We start from the raw sequence: 18,368 nt of genomic DNA on the forward strand, positions 1-18,368 counted from the left end.
AAAAATGACTACAAGAGAGCTTTCTTTAGTACCAGACTCTCAGATCAAATTTGATCTCAAATGACCCCTAACACCCTATTTAAAGCAAAAATTCCCAACAGCTAGTTCGAGTGATCCACGTCAAAATGATCTCGACCGTCGATGAGGATCAAGATATCTCTTAATCTCATCCGTCGAATTTTTAATGCTTTAAAAAATTGAAATTCTGCATTTATTTACTCAAAATATTATTATTTTATTATTTTTAGGTTTTTACTTTATTTTATTATTTTTATTTATTTATTTTATTTATTTTTTAATTTTTAATTTATTTTTAAATGGATCCTTGAACTTAGCCTTTGGAAAAATCACCTAGGACTTAGGACTTAGGACTTATGAGGGAATTAAAACATTTTCTAACCCTCAAGACACTTTACATCATGACTTTCACAATTTTACATCTCAAGGGGGAGAACCCATTTGACATAGACCCTCATAAACCACCCAGTTCTGCGACACAACTATAATCTAGTAGATTAACACACTAGGATTCTCCTAAGATTCTAATGACAAAATCCATTCCAGCTTTGGGGTTAGGCTGAAGGAAAACTTTGCTGATCATGGATCGGTGAGACGAAAAACCTTCCGGAACGTAGATTATCACTTAGAAAATTAGGTCCACCTAGGCAATTTACATACATGACTCATATCTGCTAAGATTATTTACAATTTATACATGCAGACTGGGTTTACAACATAAAATGATCAAGCTGTCGATGACTGTCGAATGGAACGGACATGTCGATCAAGCGCTACCCTTTTTGCAAAGAAAAGGGGGTGTACTGCTATGGGTAGTTGACCGGTAGTGGTGAACAGGAGTAATATCATCAGTTGCTGTAGTATGGATTTCGGTTGTGGAATTTTCACAGTGAGTGCATTTGCAGAGAGGCAAGTGAGCCACAAAGAGGCTGACGTAGAGCTACGCAGTAGCCTCTAGAGGCAAAGCCGATTTGTTGAGGAAGATTTGCGTTTTTAGTTCCAGAGGCTGCGAAGGAGTCCCAGATTGTTGGAGAAGCGTCTCTCTGGTCAGCAGAAGGCAGAACGACTGAATCAGAATCCAACAGAAGGCAAGCCGTCCAGTCAGCTACGCAGAGAAACGTAGAGGCTGACGCAGTGCCTCAGAAGGCCGAAATTCTGAAATGAAGTGGTGTCGGGAAATTGCTCGTGCGCTGAGGAATTCCTCTCTAGATTTTCTTGCCAGTTTAGACATTGTACTAAGATTATTTCACTGCTGCATAATAATAAAACCCTCAACTGCTGCACCAGTTTTCTTGAGTTGGGTTTTTCTAGGGACATTTGTACAAAAATAGCTGTGTAAATTTATGTGTGCTGGCATTTCTTCTAGCGTTTATTCTTCCGCAGTTTTATTTGTGTAGGTTGCAATGTGAGTTATTTATATTTGTTGCAGGAAACAAAAAATAAATTGTTAAATTTAATTAACAATTAGGAGAATAATTTCCAGTTGCTACAATGGGATTCGGGTTTCATAATTTTCACAGTTTCCAGCTATTGCATTTAGGCTTGCACAAGGGTTTGGAGAGCCAATTTTTGAGGCTCAGTTTGTTGCAGGATTTCTTGAGGAGAAGGGTAAATTCCCTCAGATATTTTAGTCAGTATTTCTCTTAGATAGAAATGCCAGTTTGGCGTCATTTTATTTTACTCAAAATTTCTGTCGCTGCATAATAATAAAATCCTCAACTGTTGCATTGATTTTCCCACATTGGTTTTTTCCAGGGACAATTGTCCAAAAATATGTCATTTTTATGTTTGCTAGCATTTCTCAGTTCCTATTTTTTCTTCCGCAGTATTTTTTATGGTGAAGAAATTTCAGTGTGAATAATTCGTTATTTAGTCGTAAACAAAATAAACTGCATAATTGATTTATCAGTTAGAAGAATTATTTCCAGTTGTTGAATTTCAAGGAATTTTAACATGGTATCAGAGCGTATTTAACAGATGGGAGGCTCATAGATGAAGAGGGATAATTTCGTTGTCCAGAGGGAGAAGCATGATGAAATTCTTAGGGGTTGTGCACTGCCTAGCCAAGTAGTGCGAATTGCTGGATAGGTTCGATTTTCTAGTTGCAGGATGGCAGGAAAGTTCAATTTGTCCGGGGAAGCGATTCCAACAGGAAGAGGGAGCAACACCTTAGTAATTCCGTAGAGAAGATTTCTTGTCTGGGTATAAAGGTTTGCAACAGTTTGCTAGTATAGATTTAGTTTCGGGAGGAAGAGAAAGTCAACACGCTCAGGGAATTTATCTCAGACGATTTATAGCTTTAGAAATCCAAAGTTTTCAGTTGCAATTGGCAGTTACAACAAGCATATTTTCTCACTATAGGAAGGAGTGCGAATCACAGATCTAAGCCAATGCAGGTGAAAGAGGGAGATTTCTACCCTAGGTCTAGTTTTTGCAGTGATGGATTCAACAGGACTTAGAGATCAGGACAGATTGGATGGTCCATCCAACTATTTCATCTAGAAGGCCAGGATGTCCTTTCTCCTAGATGAGCATTGTCTGAAGACTTATGTAGATAACATTGTGGAAGAACCTACAGACCAACAATAGCTAGCGAACTTGAGAAAGGAAATGGCCAAGGCGAAGCAGATGATTCTTGATTGAGTTCAAGATCATATAGTCTCACACATAGCGACCAAGAACACGACCAACGAATTGTGGGATGCTCTCGCATGTTTATATCAGAATCCTTTCGAGCATCGAAAGATGATCCTGAAAGAAAAGTTGAGGATGGCTAGGATGCAGAAGGGTGAAGGCATCAACCCCTTTCTCACCAGACTTCAGGATATCTGGGATGAGCTTGCAGCTGTAGGAGAGATGCCTCCTCCTATAGAAATGGTGAGGTTGGCCTTCAAAAGTGTCATTGAGGATTGGGAGAATTTCGTTCAAGGCATTCTGGGACGAGATACGTTGCCTTGGTGGGATCGGATGTGGGCAAATCTCCCATAGGAGGAGATGAGGTGAGCTCTAGTAAAGATCTCCATTGGCGGCGGTAGTAACAAAGGATCGAAGGGTGTGAAGGAGGAAGACAAAGGGGCCCTTGCATCGAAATGGAAACCAAAAGGTCCCAGTGAGGGACAAGGCTCATAGGGAAAGAAGAAAAAGAAGACGGATATATCCAAGATCAAGTGCTTCAAGTGTGGCGAGTTTGGCCACTACAGTACTCAGTGTCCTCGGAGGAAGAAGGACAAGAAGGAGAAGCAGGATCAAGTGGCAGCTCCAACAGAGATCAATAATCTTTCCTCTAGGCTAGAGGAAGATTTCACCATGTATGTAGCTATACCTCCAGGAGAGAGGTGAGTTGATCTGGAGCGTTAGTCCCAGAGTTGCGTAGAGATTTGGGCAAGGTCCATTGAGGTGAGCATTGGATGATGTTTCATCATGGATCATTACCCTTGCTACAGGGGCCCACAATATGCAATTGTAGGAGGATCAGTGTCAGTTGGTGTAGTCAGTTCCAGAGTGACAGTTGCAGACTAGTTGGAGTCAAATGCTGATGAGCACAGAGCAGTATTGATATCAGTGTCGGAGGCACAATGCAAAATCAACAACTGTGCAGATTCCCCAATGGATATTGAAAAGACTAGTAGCAACTAGACACTCAGTGGACAGTTGCAGCACAAAGACACAGTTGATTCAGTATTTTGGATGCTTCTCAGTTGCAGTAGTAGCAAGAATAGTGAGAGGGATGATAGTTGGGTTGCAGCGCAGATGCAGAGTTGGAAACAATATAATTTGTACAGTGCAGTGTCAGCAGCATCACAAATGCAACATAGTCCAACTAGAATCAGTAGTAGATGAATCAAAGTTAGCGCAGTGGTTGATGGATGGTAGCAGGTAGCTATAGTTGTCAGACATCAGCAATGCGTATGGAGGATGATCCAGAGACAGGTTGTTGTAGTAGGAGTGCAGTGCTAGGGAACACCTTCCTAGCTAAGAGGGAGTGTTAGTTTTTGTTGAATCAGATGGTGTTCTAGTCTTGAAACTTTGTGGAGAGGCTAAAATGCGGGAGTTCTCCAAAACCCATAAATCGTTTCTGGAAATTCCACCTAAAAATAGCTCAATTAAATTAATTGACCATCATTTTTTTTTAAAGTCTAACTTTGGAAAACTGATTAATTAATAGTAATTAATTGAGAAAGGTTAGAATTCTCTAGAAACTTAAACATATCAACTTGGAGATGATCTCAATCATCAATTAAGTTTTAATCTTCCCTATTGGAGTCTCAACTGGAGATTACAAGAAGAGGTTGATGGGTAAATGGAGGACACACCAGTTGTAGATACTTAGTGATCAAGGAAGTTCGATCTTCCAGTTCCAGGTTTTGTGATTAGAAATACCACACCACTGAAGAGTGGTGGCATCACCTATTCCTGCTCCCATTGCTGGCCAAGAACTTAGCTCTGATACCACCCTAATATTCTATTTGGAGAAATACAGTGGATAAACAAAGATGAACTTGAAACAACAAAATAATAACCAAATGAACACAACCAATAGTTAAACAAAAGTAGACACCAACAAAATTACTGAGCCATTTTATTAATTTAGGGGGAAGAGTACATCAACATGAAGGAATAGTGGAACTTGGGGTTGCAAAGCAAGTAGACAAAAATGTAGGGAAATGTCTTTGACCCAAGTGATTTATGTCCCAAAATAGTGATGTAGACGACCTAATAGAACAAGTGTTGCTGTCTGGCTGAGAGAATGGTGATGGATGGCCTAGAAAGTGCTCGGATGAACTTGCAAATTCTGCTATAGTCTCCTCTCCACAAACCAAGAAAACCCTAGAAAGGATTTGGCCCGAATCCCGAAAGTGTGAGAAACCAACAAGTGGTGTGAATAGCCCAGCTGAATAGTCTATGCAGTCCTCTGCAAGAAATGGGTGCTCTTGGAAACAACCTCAATTTGACACTAGAAACTCCCCTAAAATTCCACAAAATCCTCTATGGAAAACCCTGACTCCAACTCAAACAATAGGACTCAATTTGTCCCTGCAAGGGCTTGCGTAGGCTTCCCCTAAGAGACTCACGCACTGCCAAAATGAGAAGCTTGCCCCCCACAAATATCCTGTGTTCTCGCCTGCAATCTCCACTAAAATTCCAACCCAAGGTAGTAGAAATAAATTCCCAATCCTTGCTGCACCAATCCTCTGAAGCTAGCCCAACTAATCAATGAAATGCACAACCTCTACGCCCTAGAAAATGCGCATTGCTGACCCAAAGTGCTGAGGATGATGCTATGTGGAAGCCCTGAGATGGATTCCTCCAATTTCTAGCTTGGGAGACACTTGTAGTTCTTCGAAATCGACTTAGGTTCTGCCGAAACCCTTGTGCTAAACAACACTCCAAACCCTTGTAGTAAGCAGCTCACAAGAGGCCGATTTCACAAGTGTGATAATCAAAAGATATCTTGGTGTGGCCTTTTCTGCCCTTATATACCTCATGGGCTCATTCGACCCCATTGGTGGCCCTCAACTCTTCATGTGAGTTCGACCCCCTCCTAGTGGTGCAACTTGCTAGCTATGTGGTCCACAACATAAGTGACCCTTTTCAACATGGGACCCCCTCATTATTCATATTTCTTGAGCATAAGGTGCTAATATGCCAAAAAGTGATCCCTTTCCCATTTACCCCTTTTTGCCTAAAGGACCAAGTGGGATAAGGGCTATCTCCATAGCAACTCACAAAATAGGGATATCACAGTAAAGGAAGCTATCCAACTTCTCATATTTAGATCAAGTGTGGCATCTAGGTCCTTGTTTCTTAGATGGATGAATATGAAGTGATCATGAGTAGGAATATTGGAGGAGGCTTTGAAGCTAGCATTCCTAGTTTCATCATGGGTCTAGGGATCTCAAAAGTACTCCCCATTTCCTCTTGAAGTTCTTTTGTAGTGGCTACCTTCATTGAAATGACTTCAACTGTTGCCATTTGAGCTCATAATGTGAAAATTTCTGAATCTAACAAATCAGAAATCCTATTGCAGTAAATTGATTTGCATTACCTACTTGTGTTCTTCATTTTAACAAGCTATTTTTAGAATTATTTAGAAAATATTGATGCAAATACACTGCAGCCTACACCAATGTACAAATCAAGTACTTGAAAAATAAATGAGACAACCACACAAAGGACACACTTATTTTTGGACTAAACGTCCCTGGAAAAACCCAATGTGGGAAAACCGGTGCAATAGATATGAGGGTTTTATTATTATGCAGATCTCTGAATACAACTATGGTGCCAAATCCGGCTTGCCCAACAGAGAATAAACCCGACATAAGTACCTCCAGGCAGAGACAGATATTTTGGCGGATCCAACAATTGGATGAACAAACCCCATAGGTGACTGCGCTGTCCCTAGTGTTGTGCAGCGATGGCTGCTCCTAGCTCTGCGCTGGGACTGTGTCACCTCCTCTAGGAGCTGCGTCACCCTCTCGGTGAGCCTTCTCGACTTAGAAATTGATCTACTGAATTGATGCCCAATCTACCTCACAAATACCCCAACGCTGCCTCTGTGTGGCCGCGTCAGCCCTCCAGCCTCTGTGTCACCCTTATGGAGCTGCGCTGTCTCTCCCTAGTGCTGCGCTACCTCTCTGTTATGTATTCTCGGCCTTGGACGAAAGTCTTGTTGCCGAACTGCTCGTCTCTACACTAGAAGCTTACTCCGAAATTCTCAGCAAACCACGCCCCAGAATTTCGATCTAGCTCAAGTGTTGCTCTCGATGTGTGTGTTCTTCAAGTGACCCCAAGCCTTCCTTCATACTTTTCCTGTTGAGAAATCAACGACTGTGATCTAATCTCTAATCAACGGCTAAGATTAAATTAGACTCGATCCTTGTCACTTAGAAGCTTCTCACCCATATTTACATTGTTTCACTTTAATTATTTTAATTTCCTAAGTTTTAACTTATGCACCATTAAAAATAATTAATTTTTTGAATAAAATGCACTCCGGGTGGAATTTCTCCAAACGATTTATGGGTCTTGGAGATCTCATGTGTTCTAGTCCCTCCACAAAATTTTGGAGCTAGAGCACATCGATGCTACCCAAAAATCAAAACTCCCTCTTAGCGAGGAATGTGCTCTAGCAATACTTCCCAGCAAAAGTATCACACTGATCGATGACATCAGTCCTCTGCGTTGCTGATTCTCAACCTGCTGCCCTTCATCCACTTCGCTGCTGCAATCTGTACTGCTGCCCATGACACTGCCATTGTCACTACTACAATCTGTACTGTTGCCCATGACACTGCCACTGTCATTGCTGCATTTGTACTGCAACTCCCTCTCAATATGCTACATCATGCTTCCCATAGCACCGTCAATGCTAACTATTGCACTGCAACTCAGTTGCTGAGAAGTAGGCAATTGAAAAGCCATCGAAAAACTGACATGTTGGTCAGTCTGGATGCCCCTTGACGCTGAAGCTACCTCAGCTGCTAATCTGTGCCGACCCTCTAATGCTACTACGTTGCTGTTGTATCTGCTCTGTGCCTTCCGCATTGCTGCAACACTCCACTACGCTGCTTCAAACTTAGGCACTCTAGCTCTGTCACTATTGCTCCATCATCCCTTGCACCAACTGACTCTCGTCATTCTGCGATTGTCATTAAGGGCTCCCGTAGCTGTATGTGATTCAAGAGTTTAGGCACCTCAAGGATCCTTCCCTTAAACCTTTACTTCACTGTAGCTCCAAGTATAGTTCTATATCGCCCCACTTCTTTTCTAGAGGTGCATGTGCACTCATGGCGTAATTGTCATCGTCCTCTCCGTCAGCTTGCGCTAGAGCAGCCTTTGAGTCAGACTTCTCTTCTTTGCCCCCCTTCTTCTGAGGGCATTGTGTGGCGAAATGACCCATTTCTCCACATCTGAAGCATCTGACTTTGGATATGACCTTCTTCTTTTGTTTTTGCTGCCCTTTCTGTCTCGCTGTTCCGAGAATCGCATCCTCCTCTTCCTCGTCCTTGATTCTGATCCCTTTGCTGCTACTGCTTCCCACCTTGTTCCATCGTCTGATCTCTTCTTGTCAAAGAGATGCCCACATCTCCTCCCAACTGGGAAGAGAAGCCCTACCCAAGATGCTTTGGACGAAGGTTTCCTAGTTTTCAGTGGCTGCATTTTGTGCAGTCCTGACCATAAATTCAGCATCTGGTGTAGCCCCTACGGAAGTTAGCTGGTCACGGATCCTTTGCAACCTGAGAAGGAAGGGATTAATTTCTTCTCCTTTCTGCATTTGAAACTGTCTCAGCTGACTCTTAAGCAACATCTTCTGCTAAACGAAAGTTTCCTCGTACAATGTGGTCAAGGCCTCCCACATTTCCCTTGTTGTGCCCTTCTCAGCAATATGTGGGATCACATGATCCTTGACCCCATCCAAGATCATGCACTTTGCTTTTTCCTGAGTCTCCTCGTACTTTTTGAGAGGATCAACATCAACCAGAACAACTACTGTCTTCAAGGCATAATCCTTGATGCAATGTTTATCCAAAACTGCCATGATCCTGGCCTTCCAAATGACGAAATTGGATGCTCCATCCAACTTGTCCTGGTCCCTCAGTCCATTAACGACCATCTCTGCTCAAATGAATGTTGAACTTGTTCTCTTCTCCCTCTTTCACTGCTGCCCCAACAAAAATCGAATCTAGATTTCTTTGGTGCTAGAAATCCTCTAAGGAACAAGCCCCTCTGAATTTCGATTTCCTTCATGGAATTCCTTCTGCCAACCACTGTCGAACCACCCCTCTCTGATCTCTCTTTGCTGCTGCCCAACACTGGATCTAGATTTCTTGGCAAGAAATCTTCTGAGGAACTAATTCCCTCTACTTTGCTTCTACCCCACTAGGTACTATTCTGCACCAACAGAATCAACACCCCACCAGCAACTCTAGATAAAATCTGCGTTGCAGCCCCAATTACAGCAACTGGAAAATCGAGACTCAACAGTCTCTGCGCTGGCCCAATAACCATTGTGTCGCCCTCTGCAGCAACAACGTCACTCAATCAGGTTGACACAGGCTCTGGGTGAGCCTCCCTTGGTGACTGCGTCACCCCTCCTCTGCTCTCTTGGCCTGAAACTACGTTGTCTCTCAGGACGCATAGATTTTTCCTCTATCCTTTCGCTGATGGCTTCAGTCCTCCTTGATCTACAATCACTCTGATACCATATGAAAAGTTATGAATGTAACAAATTAGAAATCCTATCGCAGTAAACTGATATTCATTAACTACTTGTGTTCTTCATTTTAACAAGTTATTTTTAGAATTTTTCAGAAAATATTAATGCAAATAAATTGTAGCCTACACCAATGTACAAATCAAGTACTTGAAAAAAAATGAGACAAGCACACAAAGGACACACTTATTTTTGGAATAAATGTTCCCGTACAACCCAACGTGGGAAAACCGGTGCAGCAGTATGAGGGCTTTATTATTATTCAAAATTTTGAATACAACTAGCGTGCCAAATCTAGCTCACCCAACAGAGAATAAACCTGACAGAAGTACCTCTATCCAGAGATAGATATTTTGGCAGATCCAACAATTGGATGAACAAATCCCACAGGTGACTGCGTTGTCCCCAGTGTTGTGTAGTGATGGCTGCTCCCAGCGCTGTGTAGGGACTGCGTCACCTCCTCTAGGAGCTGCATCACCCTCCTAGTGAGCCTTCCCGGCTCAAAAATCAATTCGTTGAATTGATGTCCAATCTGCCTCACAAAAACCCCAGTGCCGCCTCTGTGTGATTGCGTCAACCCTCCAGCCACTGTGTCACCCTTTTGGAGTTGCGCTGTCTCTCCCTGGTGCTGCACTGCCTCTCTGTTATGTATTCTCGGCCTTGGACGAAAGTCCCATTGCTGAAATAGCCCTCTTTGCACTAGAAGCTTACTCCGAAATTCTCAGCAAACCATGCCCCAGAATTTCGATCTAGCTCAAGTGCTACTCTCCATGTGTGTGTTCTCCAACTGAACCCAAGCCTTCTTTTATACTTTTCCTGTTGAGAAATCAACGGCCGTGATCTAATCTGTAATCAACGGCTAAGATTAAATTAGACTTGATCCTCGTCAATTAGAAGCTTCTCACCCATATTTACATTAATTCACTTAATTATTTTAATTTCCTAAGTTTTAACTTAGGCACCATTAAAAATAATTAATTATTTGAATAACATGCACTCCGGGTGGAATTTCTCCAAATGATTTATGGGTCTTGGAGATCTGATGTGTTCTAGCCCCTCCACAAAATTTTGGAGCTAGAGCACATCCGATGCTACCCAAAAATCAACACATAAATCATCCAACACTTGTGGGGAACCTTTGACTTGCCCTATCCCATTTCCTAAATGGAATTTCAACATCTGTATACCTTCCCATCTTTGTTTTTTTTTCCCACAATGGTTGCTTTCTACTTTCCCTTTGCCTAGATCCTTGTAGTGGTTACATGTAGTGTCGCCCCTTCTCAGAGCCACAGAAATAAATTAAATAGTAAAAACTTTCTGCAAATACAAACATAATACTATCTTAATTTTTAAACATGAGATCAACAAATTAAATATACAAGAATGAGGGTTTGGAATACTAGAACTTATCTCTCAATGGAAACAAGATTTTACCAATAAATATTCTTCAAATTCATAGTAAACAGGTAAACAACAATTGCAGATTGATTGAACACTGAAATCTTGCCCCAGCTTAGTTCTGATTGAGCTCCAAATTCTTCAGAACAGCTGGTGAATGCTACTGCTTCAAGTGTTCCAAACACCCACAATGAGAAATATGTGGGGAAAAAGGTGGGGTATGATTACAAGGATGGGTTTAGAATTTTGTGGGAGTAATGTGTCTTTTTAGGGGCTTTATTTTTATTGTTGTTGCTGATTGGGCTTGTGGTAAATAGACTAGTTATTCTTGTTGGACTTTGTGGAGTCGTTGCTGACTAATCCAAGTGGTTGGTTTCAGTTTGACTCAATTGAGTTAACTTTGAAGAGTTGATCACATTGCTTACTATGGTGAAGTTTCTTATCTTTTTATTTGTGATGATAACTTTTGTCGGTATGCAAAATTTGTCCTTAGAAATGGGCATAACATCTTGATGTAGAATTTTTTGGTATTTGCATACTATTACTATTTGGGTTTAGTCAACTTCCTAGTCCAATAATTTGACACTTGGAAACTTTAAACATTGTGCTTTGCTCAATTTGCTATAATCTGAATGCTAGATATTTAGTGTTATCAATCTAAATATTCTTGGTATAAGTATGGAACCTTGAATGTTCAGTGTTACTTATCTAGATATTCTTGGCAGGAGTTTGGGAATATTGAATCTCCAATGTATTCAAGGCTTAGACATTTTTTCTTAGCAATATATACGAGGTGTGTAAATTCTTTTTAGGATTTATTGGTGCATTATTCAAAAACTAACCTCAAAGGCCTTTCTCTGATATATGTTGACATGTTGCACCTTTTAACATGTGGTATTAGGTTGCAGTTAAAGCCATCAACACAACCTATCATTGTTTCCACTCCTATCTGCCATTGTGACAGTGAGTATTCTTATTCTTTAAGTGAACAATTTATTGTTGTCCTCTCCCAGAAGAATTGTTTTCTCTCCATCCCACATTTCCTTGTTCAATCCACTATTTGAGTAGTTATGTGTGAACTAATGATCCAAGTAGTTTGTTTACACTTAGCCTCCCTTTTTCCTTTTGGAAGATTACCTTTCTTTTTAATTGAATGTGAAAGTACAAATTACTATTTAATTATAGATAAAGTATTTTTTTTTCCAAAGGAAAAAAAACCGTAATTTCTTTCATTTGGGAAATGATCGAAAATTACATTCTGTATGTACACACTGAGTGCATATCCTATTGTGATAAAAAAACTGCTGTGTGAACTCATAAAAGGGAAGCTCTTTTGTCTACAGTATGCAACCATGGACCAGAAATTTAAAACAAAAAAACACAAGTACTGTTAAATACATCCGAGATGGGGTGAGAAGCTGATCCACTCAGCAAGAATAATTGAAAATTACATTCTGTATGTACACACCGTGTGCATACCCATTTGTGATAAAAAATCTGCTGTGTGAGCTCATAAAAAGGAAGCTCCTTTGTCTACAGTATAAAACCATGGACCAGAAATTTAAAACAAAAAAACACAAGTACTGTTAATTACATCCGAGATGGTGTGAGAAGCTGAGCCACTCAGCAAGAATAATGCTGACTGATATAGCTGAAGCAGAAAACACAAAATGAGAACAGTGATTTGGAGCCTGTGGGTTTTATGCTCTTGCTGTCCCAAAAGGATTGTCCCTGTATGGTATGTGAAATAACTCATAGGCCTGCCCATTATTCTGCTCCATTATACTCCACAGTCCTTGGTCCATACCAAGGCCCTCTTTTGAGAGGCAATCTGCTGCCTGTTTCATCTCTCTGTAAATATGAGAACATGTAAAAGAAATGAAAGGGTCAATGAGCTGCATGGTTTCCTCCAGAATAGGCATGAGTAATATGTTCCTGTGTACTTGTGTTTTGTTGAGCCAATTGATTGTAAGCATAGAGTCTCCGAACATGAATCTGAGTGCATCCCTTTTCAAGAGCGAAAAGCAACAAGTTTTTACAGGCCAGGAGCTCTGCCTAGTTGTTGCTCCCTTGGCCAAAACCCAATTTTACCTGAAAAGAATGAGCTTCAGAAATAAAAAGGACGAAATCTCCTCTGCTCTGCTGTCCATCATTGCTTGGGGCTCATTATAGATAAAATAACTTGAGGGATAATGGTATAATAATTTTTTGTTGTCTCTAACAATATGGCCAATCACTAATACATGGTCAGCTTTGTCTTACTTTAGTTTGAATACAGTTATGGAATTCATGATAATCAATTGAATTGAATTAAAGAGTCCATATTATAATAAAATTATCCACTTTGTCGGTTAAAGGGTATATAGTTTTGTCAAAGATGAATACATTTGAAAATGGAGATATTTGAATTTCTTAATTTAGTATTCAGAATTTCCGGGAATAAGTTGATGACTAACAACTTCTACTTTGTAATACAAACTCTTTTTCTGTCTATCTCACAATTCTTCAATTATATGTGTTTTGGATAAGGGTTGATGGATCATTGTTATTTTGGGAAGAATACATGGCAAAATTGGTACACAAGAACCAAGAATGAAAGCATTACATCATGATGAAGAAATCGATAGATTTAAAAAGCATTAACATTTAAAAGTAAAATATATGCTTCAATGGATGCCCTTAGTAATACCCGCTAGTGCCTAACATGGCAATGAATGCAAAAGTACCATGACTAGATTGTGCATTGAGTGCCTAAAGCATCTTTGATAAATAGTATTACAATAAAGTGTATAAGAGATTCCATCAGACAAGTACAAGATATACAATGAAGTACAAGGAATTTTAAGATGTTAATAGGTGCAAGGATGAAAAGGAGGGTGCCAAGATAGAAACCCTTGAAGAATAAGAACTGATGAAGATGTTCTAAGCATAATTTTGCACAACATGTCTCTTAACAATCAAAGGTTGGGAAAATGTTGGTGGCGAAACTATTATGAGGAAGTAACTAATGTTTTCAAGGTCTACATTGTGTTATTGATCTCATATTGATAACTTGTTCACTTGGCCTCTTACATTAGAAAACAGTTAGAAGCTGAAATTATAAACTGACTATTCTAGAGATGGCAACATGAGAGGTGTGGCCTTGCCAAGATAAAGATTCAAAACTTTATATTATAACTAGCATTAACATACACCAACATAGCATAAGAGAATAGAGTTGCATGCCGGCCATTCTTGTTCATCCGAAGGTGAATTTATACATAATTTATGTATTTAGGGTGGTTACCTTGGACAGCGAAACATCTAACAAGATGAGACACTCATTAGGCAATAACAACCACTTTAGACCATGCTTTTAGGATTTGCACTCTACAAGGTCACTTTATACATGAATATAATGATACATAATGAACCCACACCAAAACACATGCACATGTGGCACTACTTCTCCCCCAATCATTTGTTTTCTTGGTCGTTGTTACCCACCCACATGTATAGGTAACCCTTGGAGAAAATTTTATCCTATAATGCAATTTGCCAGCTAGCAGCCCTTATGATTTACAGATAGCCAGCCTTGGATGCCTATCATCCACTCTTCGATTAGTGCATTCATTCATCCATCTTACTCATCCAATGAAGGTGGGTCATCTATTGTGAGGTGTGAAATTTCCTTAGTTGCAGTAATTGGACTTTAATCTTCTATCTACTTGAGATTATTTGTCTTCAAAATTTTAATTATGGAAAATAACCATTAATTCACTATTGCAATCTTCACAAATAAATACAGGAACTAAGAAATAATGCACACACACACAAAATGATTAACAACGGTATGTTTGGACAAATTGTCCTTGGAAACCCCAATGTGGGGAAAACTAGTTTTGCATATGAGGGTTTATACTATTAATAAATCTTCTGCAATTTGAGAAATACAATCAACTTGCCTTTCACTGGCAAAGCTCCGACATTCAAGGTCTCCATTGGCAAAATCAATTGGAAATGCAAGTTCCCTTCTGCAAAAATAATTCAATCTCCCTCTGCCTATTCACACATCCTCCTACGACTCGCACTTGTGACTGGAAATGTGCACTACTGGCTTAGGGGAATTCTTTTAGCCTCCAGAAATTCGTTCCAACAATTACACTGCCTCCCACAACATACTGAAGCCACTCGCACCTCCTTTGGTAGCTAACTTCGGCAATGGAAATCGAACTGTAGCCTCTGCAACTCGAATTGGGTAAACCAACAATGCACACTAGTTGAATTGACCTCCCTCTTGTAGAACAATTCAGCCTCCTTTCCTCAGAACGACTAGAAAATCTTTGGAGATTTTCTTCAGAAATTCTCTTCCCAGACTATCTGCTGAAACCCCACTGTTGGTGTGTCCCTCTGCACCCTTGCTATCACTACAAATCGCACTCATTGAGTATCTTTGTGTGTTCTCCACAACCTCATCGACTCACATCCGCTCTCATTTCTCTAACATTTGTCATAGTTCCAATCTTCTTGACTTACTAAGTCAACCCAACTATAGTGATCTTGGTGCGCTTCTTTCCCTTCTTTTTGAGCAGAGAAATAAGATTATAAAGAAATACAATTAGATACTCCGTCTTAAGGTCCGATAGACCGCATTGGTCTTAGTGGACATTAATCATCATCATAATCATCATAATCTCTTGTTGAGCAACCAACGACCATGATCTAATCACAATCGATGGCTAAGCTCATCTTGACCCCATCAAGTGACTTTTTCGGAAGTCTTTAGAGAAAAATTGATTTACCTAAATTAATATGATTTAATTAACCAATTTTCCTAAGTTAGATTTAGGAAAATATTTAATAATTGTCTAGATATTTCTTGCGAAACGTTTTCTGGTTATTGGAGAGAATATGTTCCTTAGCTTCATAGACACCATAGAGACTAGACCACTTGTCCGCTGCTACCAAAAAAGAACACTCCCTCTTAGCGTGGAAGGTGTTCTCCACTACTCCCATCTTATCCCTAAAGTAGACAAAGTTTGCCTTTCCCAAGGCCTTCGCAAAAATATCTGCAATCTGTTGATCTATGGGAACATACTATAGCCAAATTGATCCACGCTATACACAATCTTTGATGAAGTGGTATTTGATGTCGATATGCTTCGACCTATCATGAAAGATTGGATTCTTAGAGAGCTTAATGCAACTCTGATTATCACAACTGATATTGGTCAAATCTAACCGTCAATTAGCAGCTTCCAAAGCCAAATAGCTTCCCATGTGGCCATGCTCGTTGCCATGTATTCTACCTTTGTAGAACTCGGCGCCACAGACTTCAGGTACTTACTGAACCAAGAGACAACCCTTGATCCAATATTGTAGTAACACCGTGAGGTGATTTTTTGAGCTAATCAGTGAAATTCATCAAGTTAGCAATAGAGCTTCATCCGTGATGTCAAATCTTAGTGAGGAGTTCACCAAGCTTCATACTTTCAATCGTGAGTAGCACCAAGATTCATCAATTAGCTCCCTCTTACACTAGGAATAGAGGTCCTCGGCTTTTGTCAGAAACATATAGAGCAGGTTCATCTTCAGCAGATTTAGATCAACATCATTCTACAAGACTTCTACTTGTCTTGGAAGTTACAACAAACTTGAATAGATCAAGACAATACTTTAACAAGGTTGATCATGTCTACTCCCTTTGAGTTCAATACTCATCAATTACAAGTCTTCTTGTCACGTTTTTCTTCCACTAATTGCCACATTATTTGCAATCTACATTATGTACCTGCAAAGACAAGACTCTGAAAACAAATGCAATAATAGAAATAATCAAGAAAGTACTTGTCTCTTGAGAGTGTGTCAACTCCCTATTGATCTTGGTCTTCTTTCATCCAATCATCAAATCCTCCTTGTCCACAACATCATCAAGGACCGAGGGTTTCTTTCAGTGGAAGCAATCATTCCTAGGGTTATAAACCCTAGATTTTCTCCAACCATTTTGACTGGTTAGGGTTTACATTTGAATGGAGAGCGCTTTAATTCTAAGGCCTAGACATTCATCTTTGCATCCAACATTATCATCCTGTGGGTTAACTAGGGTTACAAACGCTAATAACCTTCAAAGATTGTATTAGGGTTTTCTAAGACTCAATCTTGCATTCTTTTTACAACTTCCTCTCTCATAGGTTTTTGTCCACAAACTTAGGACTTTCTTGTTCAGACTCGGCTAGGGTTTTTTACCCACCATTTTGTTGGTGATATTCCTGGGAGAATTTTATTTTCTCCAAGATGGTCCTCAGACAGTAGCCGACAGCCCCTTGCAGCCACTAGCTAGATCATTGTGCCATTTCTCCGCCACCTGAGCCAACCATGTGGTAGCTCACCCATCTGCCATGATCGTATGTTTGAAGGTGGGCCTCCCGAACCTAAAGGTATGCCTCGTCATTCGATGTTTCAGTATTGTAGTTTGCTTATCATGGACACTTTTGGGCATGGATTAATGGAGGGTTTCAGCGGAAAGAATGGGTTAGGTCTGTGCCCTTGTCCCTTAGACCCCTTATGGATATTAGCTTTGCATTCTAGTCCCGTGGGATCTCTTTACTGACCATTTGGCTTTAGGGATGGTATTTCATGGGAAATCCCGATTTTGGTGGCATGGTCCTGCTCCCTTATCCGCTTATATTTGTTGGAATTTCTAAGTTTAACTCGTTAGAAATTCTTCCTGTACTATCTGGTTTATTTCTTCCTACTTGTTTAATTACTTAACAAGTTATTTACCATGTAAATACTGAAAATAAACACAAGCACAATATCAACATCTAGAGATCATCAACTAAAAGAAAACAAGCACATAAGTGCCACCGTTATTTTTGGACCAATGTCCTCGGAAAAATCCAATGCGGGAAAACCAGTGCAGCTATACAGAGGGTTTTATTATTATACAGTTTTCAGAATACAACCAGGGTGCTAGAAATGGCTCACCCATCAGAGAATGACCTCGGCAGTAGTACCTCTCCTTAGAGACAGATATTCTGGTTGATTAATCACCGGATGAACGATCCCACAGCCACAATTGCAACTTCCACTGCTTTGTGTCACTCTGATAGGGGTTGCGTCACGCTTCCTGGTTCACCGGCACCCAGTCTGCCCAACGAAATTCCTCCCAGTGCTGCCTCTTGGCCTTGCGTCAGCTCTGCTAGCCTCTGCGTCAACTTCTGGAGCTTCCGTGTTAGCCCCTAGACCCTCTGTGTAACGCCCTGCGGTTGGCGAGTCGCCTGAGCGCGCCCACCGAATGAATGAAGTAGCGAATGTGTCAGAGCGCAACCGGATGGACGAGGCGACTATGCGGACGAAGGTGCGATTGCATTGGTTTAAACGCGGGCAGGCTGAACGAGTCACTCGCGGGTTGACCATGCGAAGTTGTGAAATGGGCGGATGATGGTGGGGCAGTCCCGTGTGATGGGCGGGCCGACCTGCACCTTGAACAAGTTTTCATAACCGAAGACGCATCGGCTGGGCAGGACGAATGAGTCGGCCGGGTGGCACGACTCGCCCAACCACCATACAAATACATGGTGCAAGTTGGGAGTTTGGCATTCGATCAAGCATCTTGATCATCGGAGGAGCTCGTGGAAGTGTGAGGTAGCCGCAACAAACCGCAGGTGGATGCGCTCGCTCGTCGGGCAAGAGGACACGGCCGCACGAGATTTTGGTGAACGGGTGGAATGGGTAGTGGGCTGCACGAAGGCGC

At 40.9% G+C, this 18,368-nt stretch overlaps 1 protein-coding gene across 2 annotated transcripts in view; it reads left to right on the top strand.

Moving 5' to 3' along the window:
- Positions 1-18,368, top strand: part of ARP8 (actin-related protein 8) — a 417,643-nt gene that overhangs the window by 146,798 nt on the left and 252,477 nt on the right. For both annotated transcript variants that reach the window (XM_089424245.1, XM_089424244.1), the window contains exons 4-5: positions 11,359-11,426; positions 11,535-11,596. In XM_089424245.1, coding sequence (XP_089280371.1) covers positions 11,359-11,426; positions 11,535-11,596 — 130 coding nt within the window. The remainder of the gene's footprint in view (positions 1-11,358; positions 11,427-11,534; positions 11,597-18,368) is intronic.

This window comes from Pinus tabuliformis, chromosome 4_2 (assembly GCF_031772625.1).
Source record: "Pinus tabuliformis cultivar Carrire ecotype Pingquan chromosome 4_2, CPIR1, whole genome shotgun sequence".
In the NCBI taxonomy this organism is placed as follows: Eukaryota; Viridiplantae; Streptophyta; class Pinopsida; order Pinales; family Pinaceae; genus Pinus; species Pinus tabuliformis.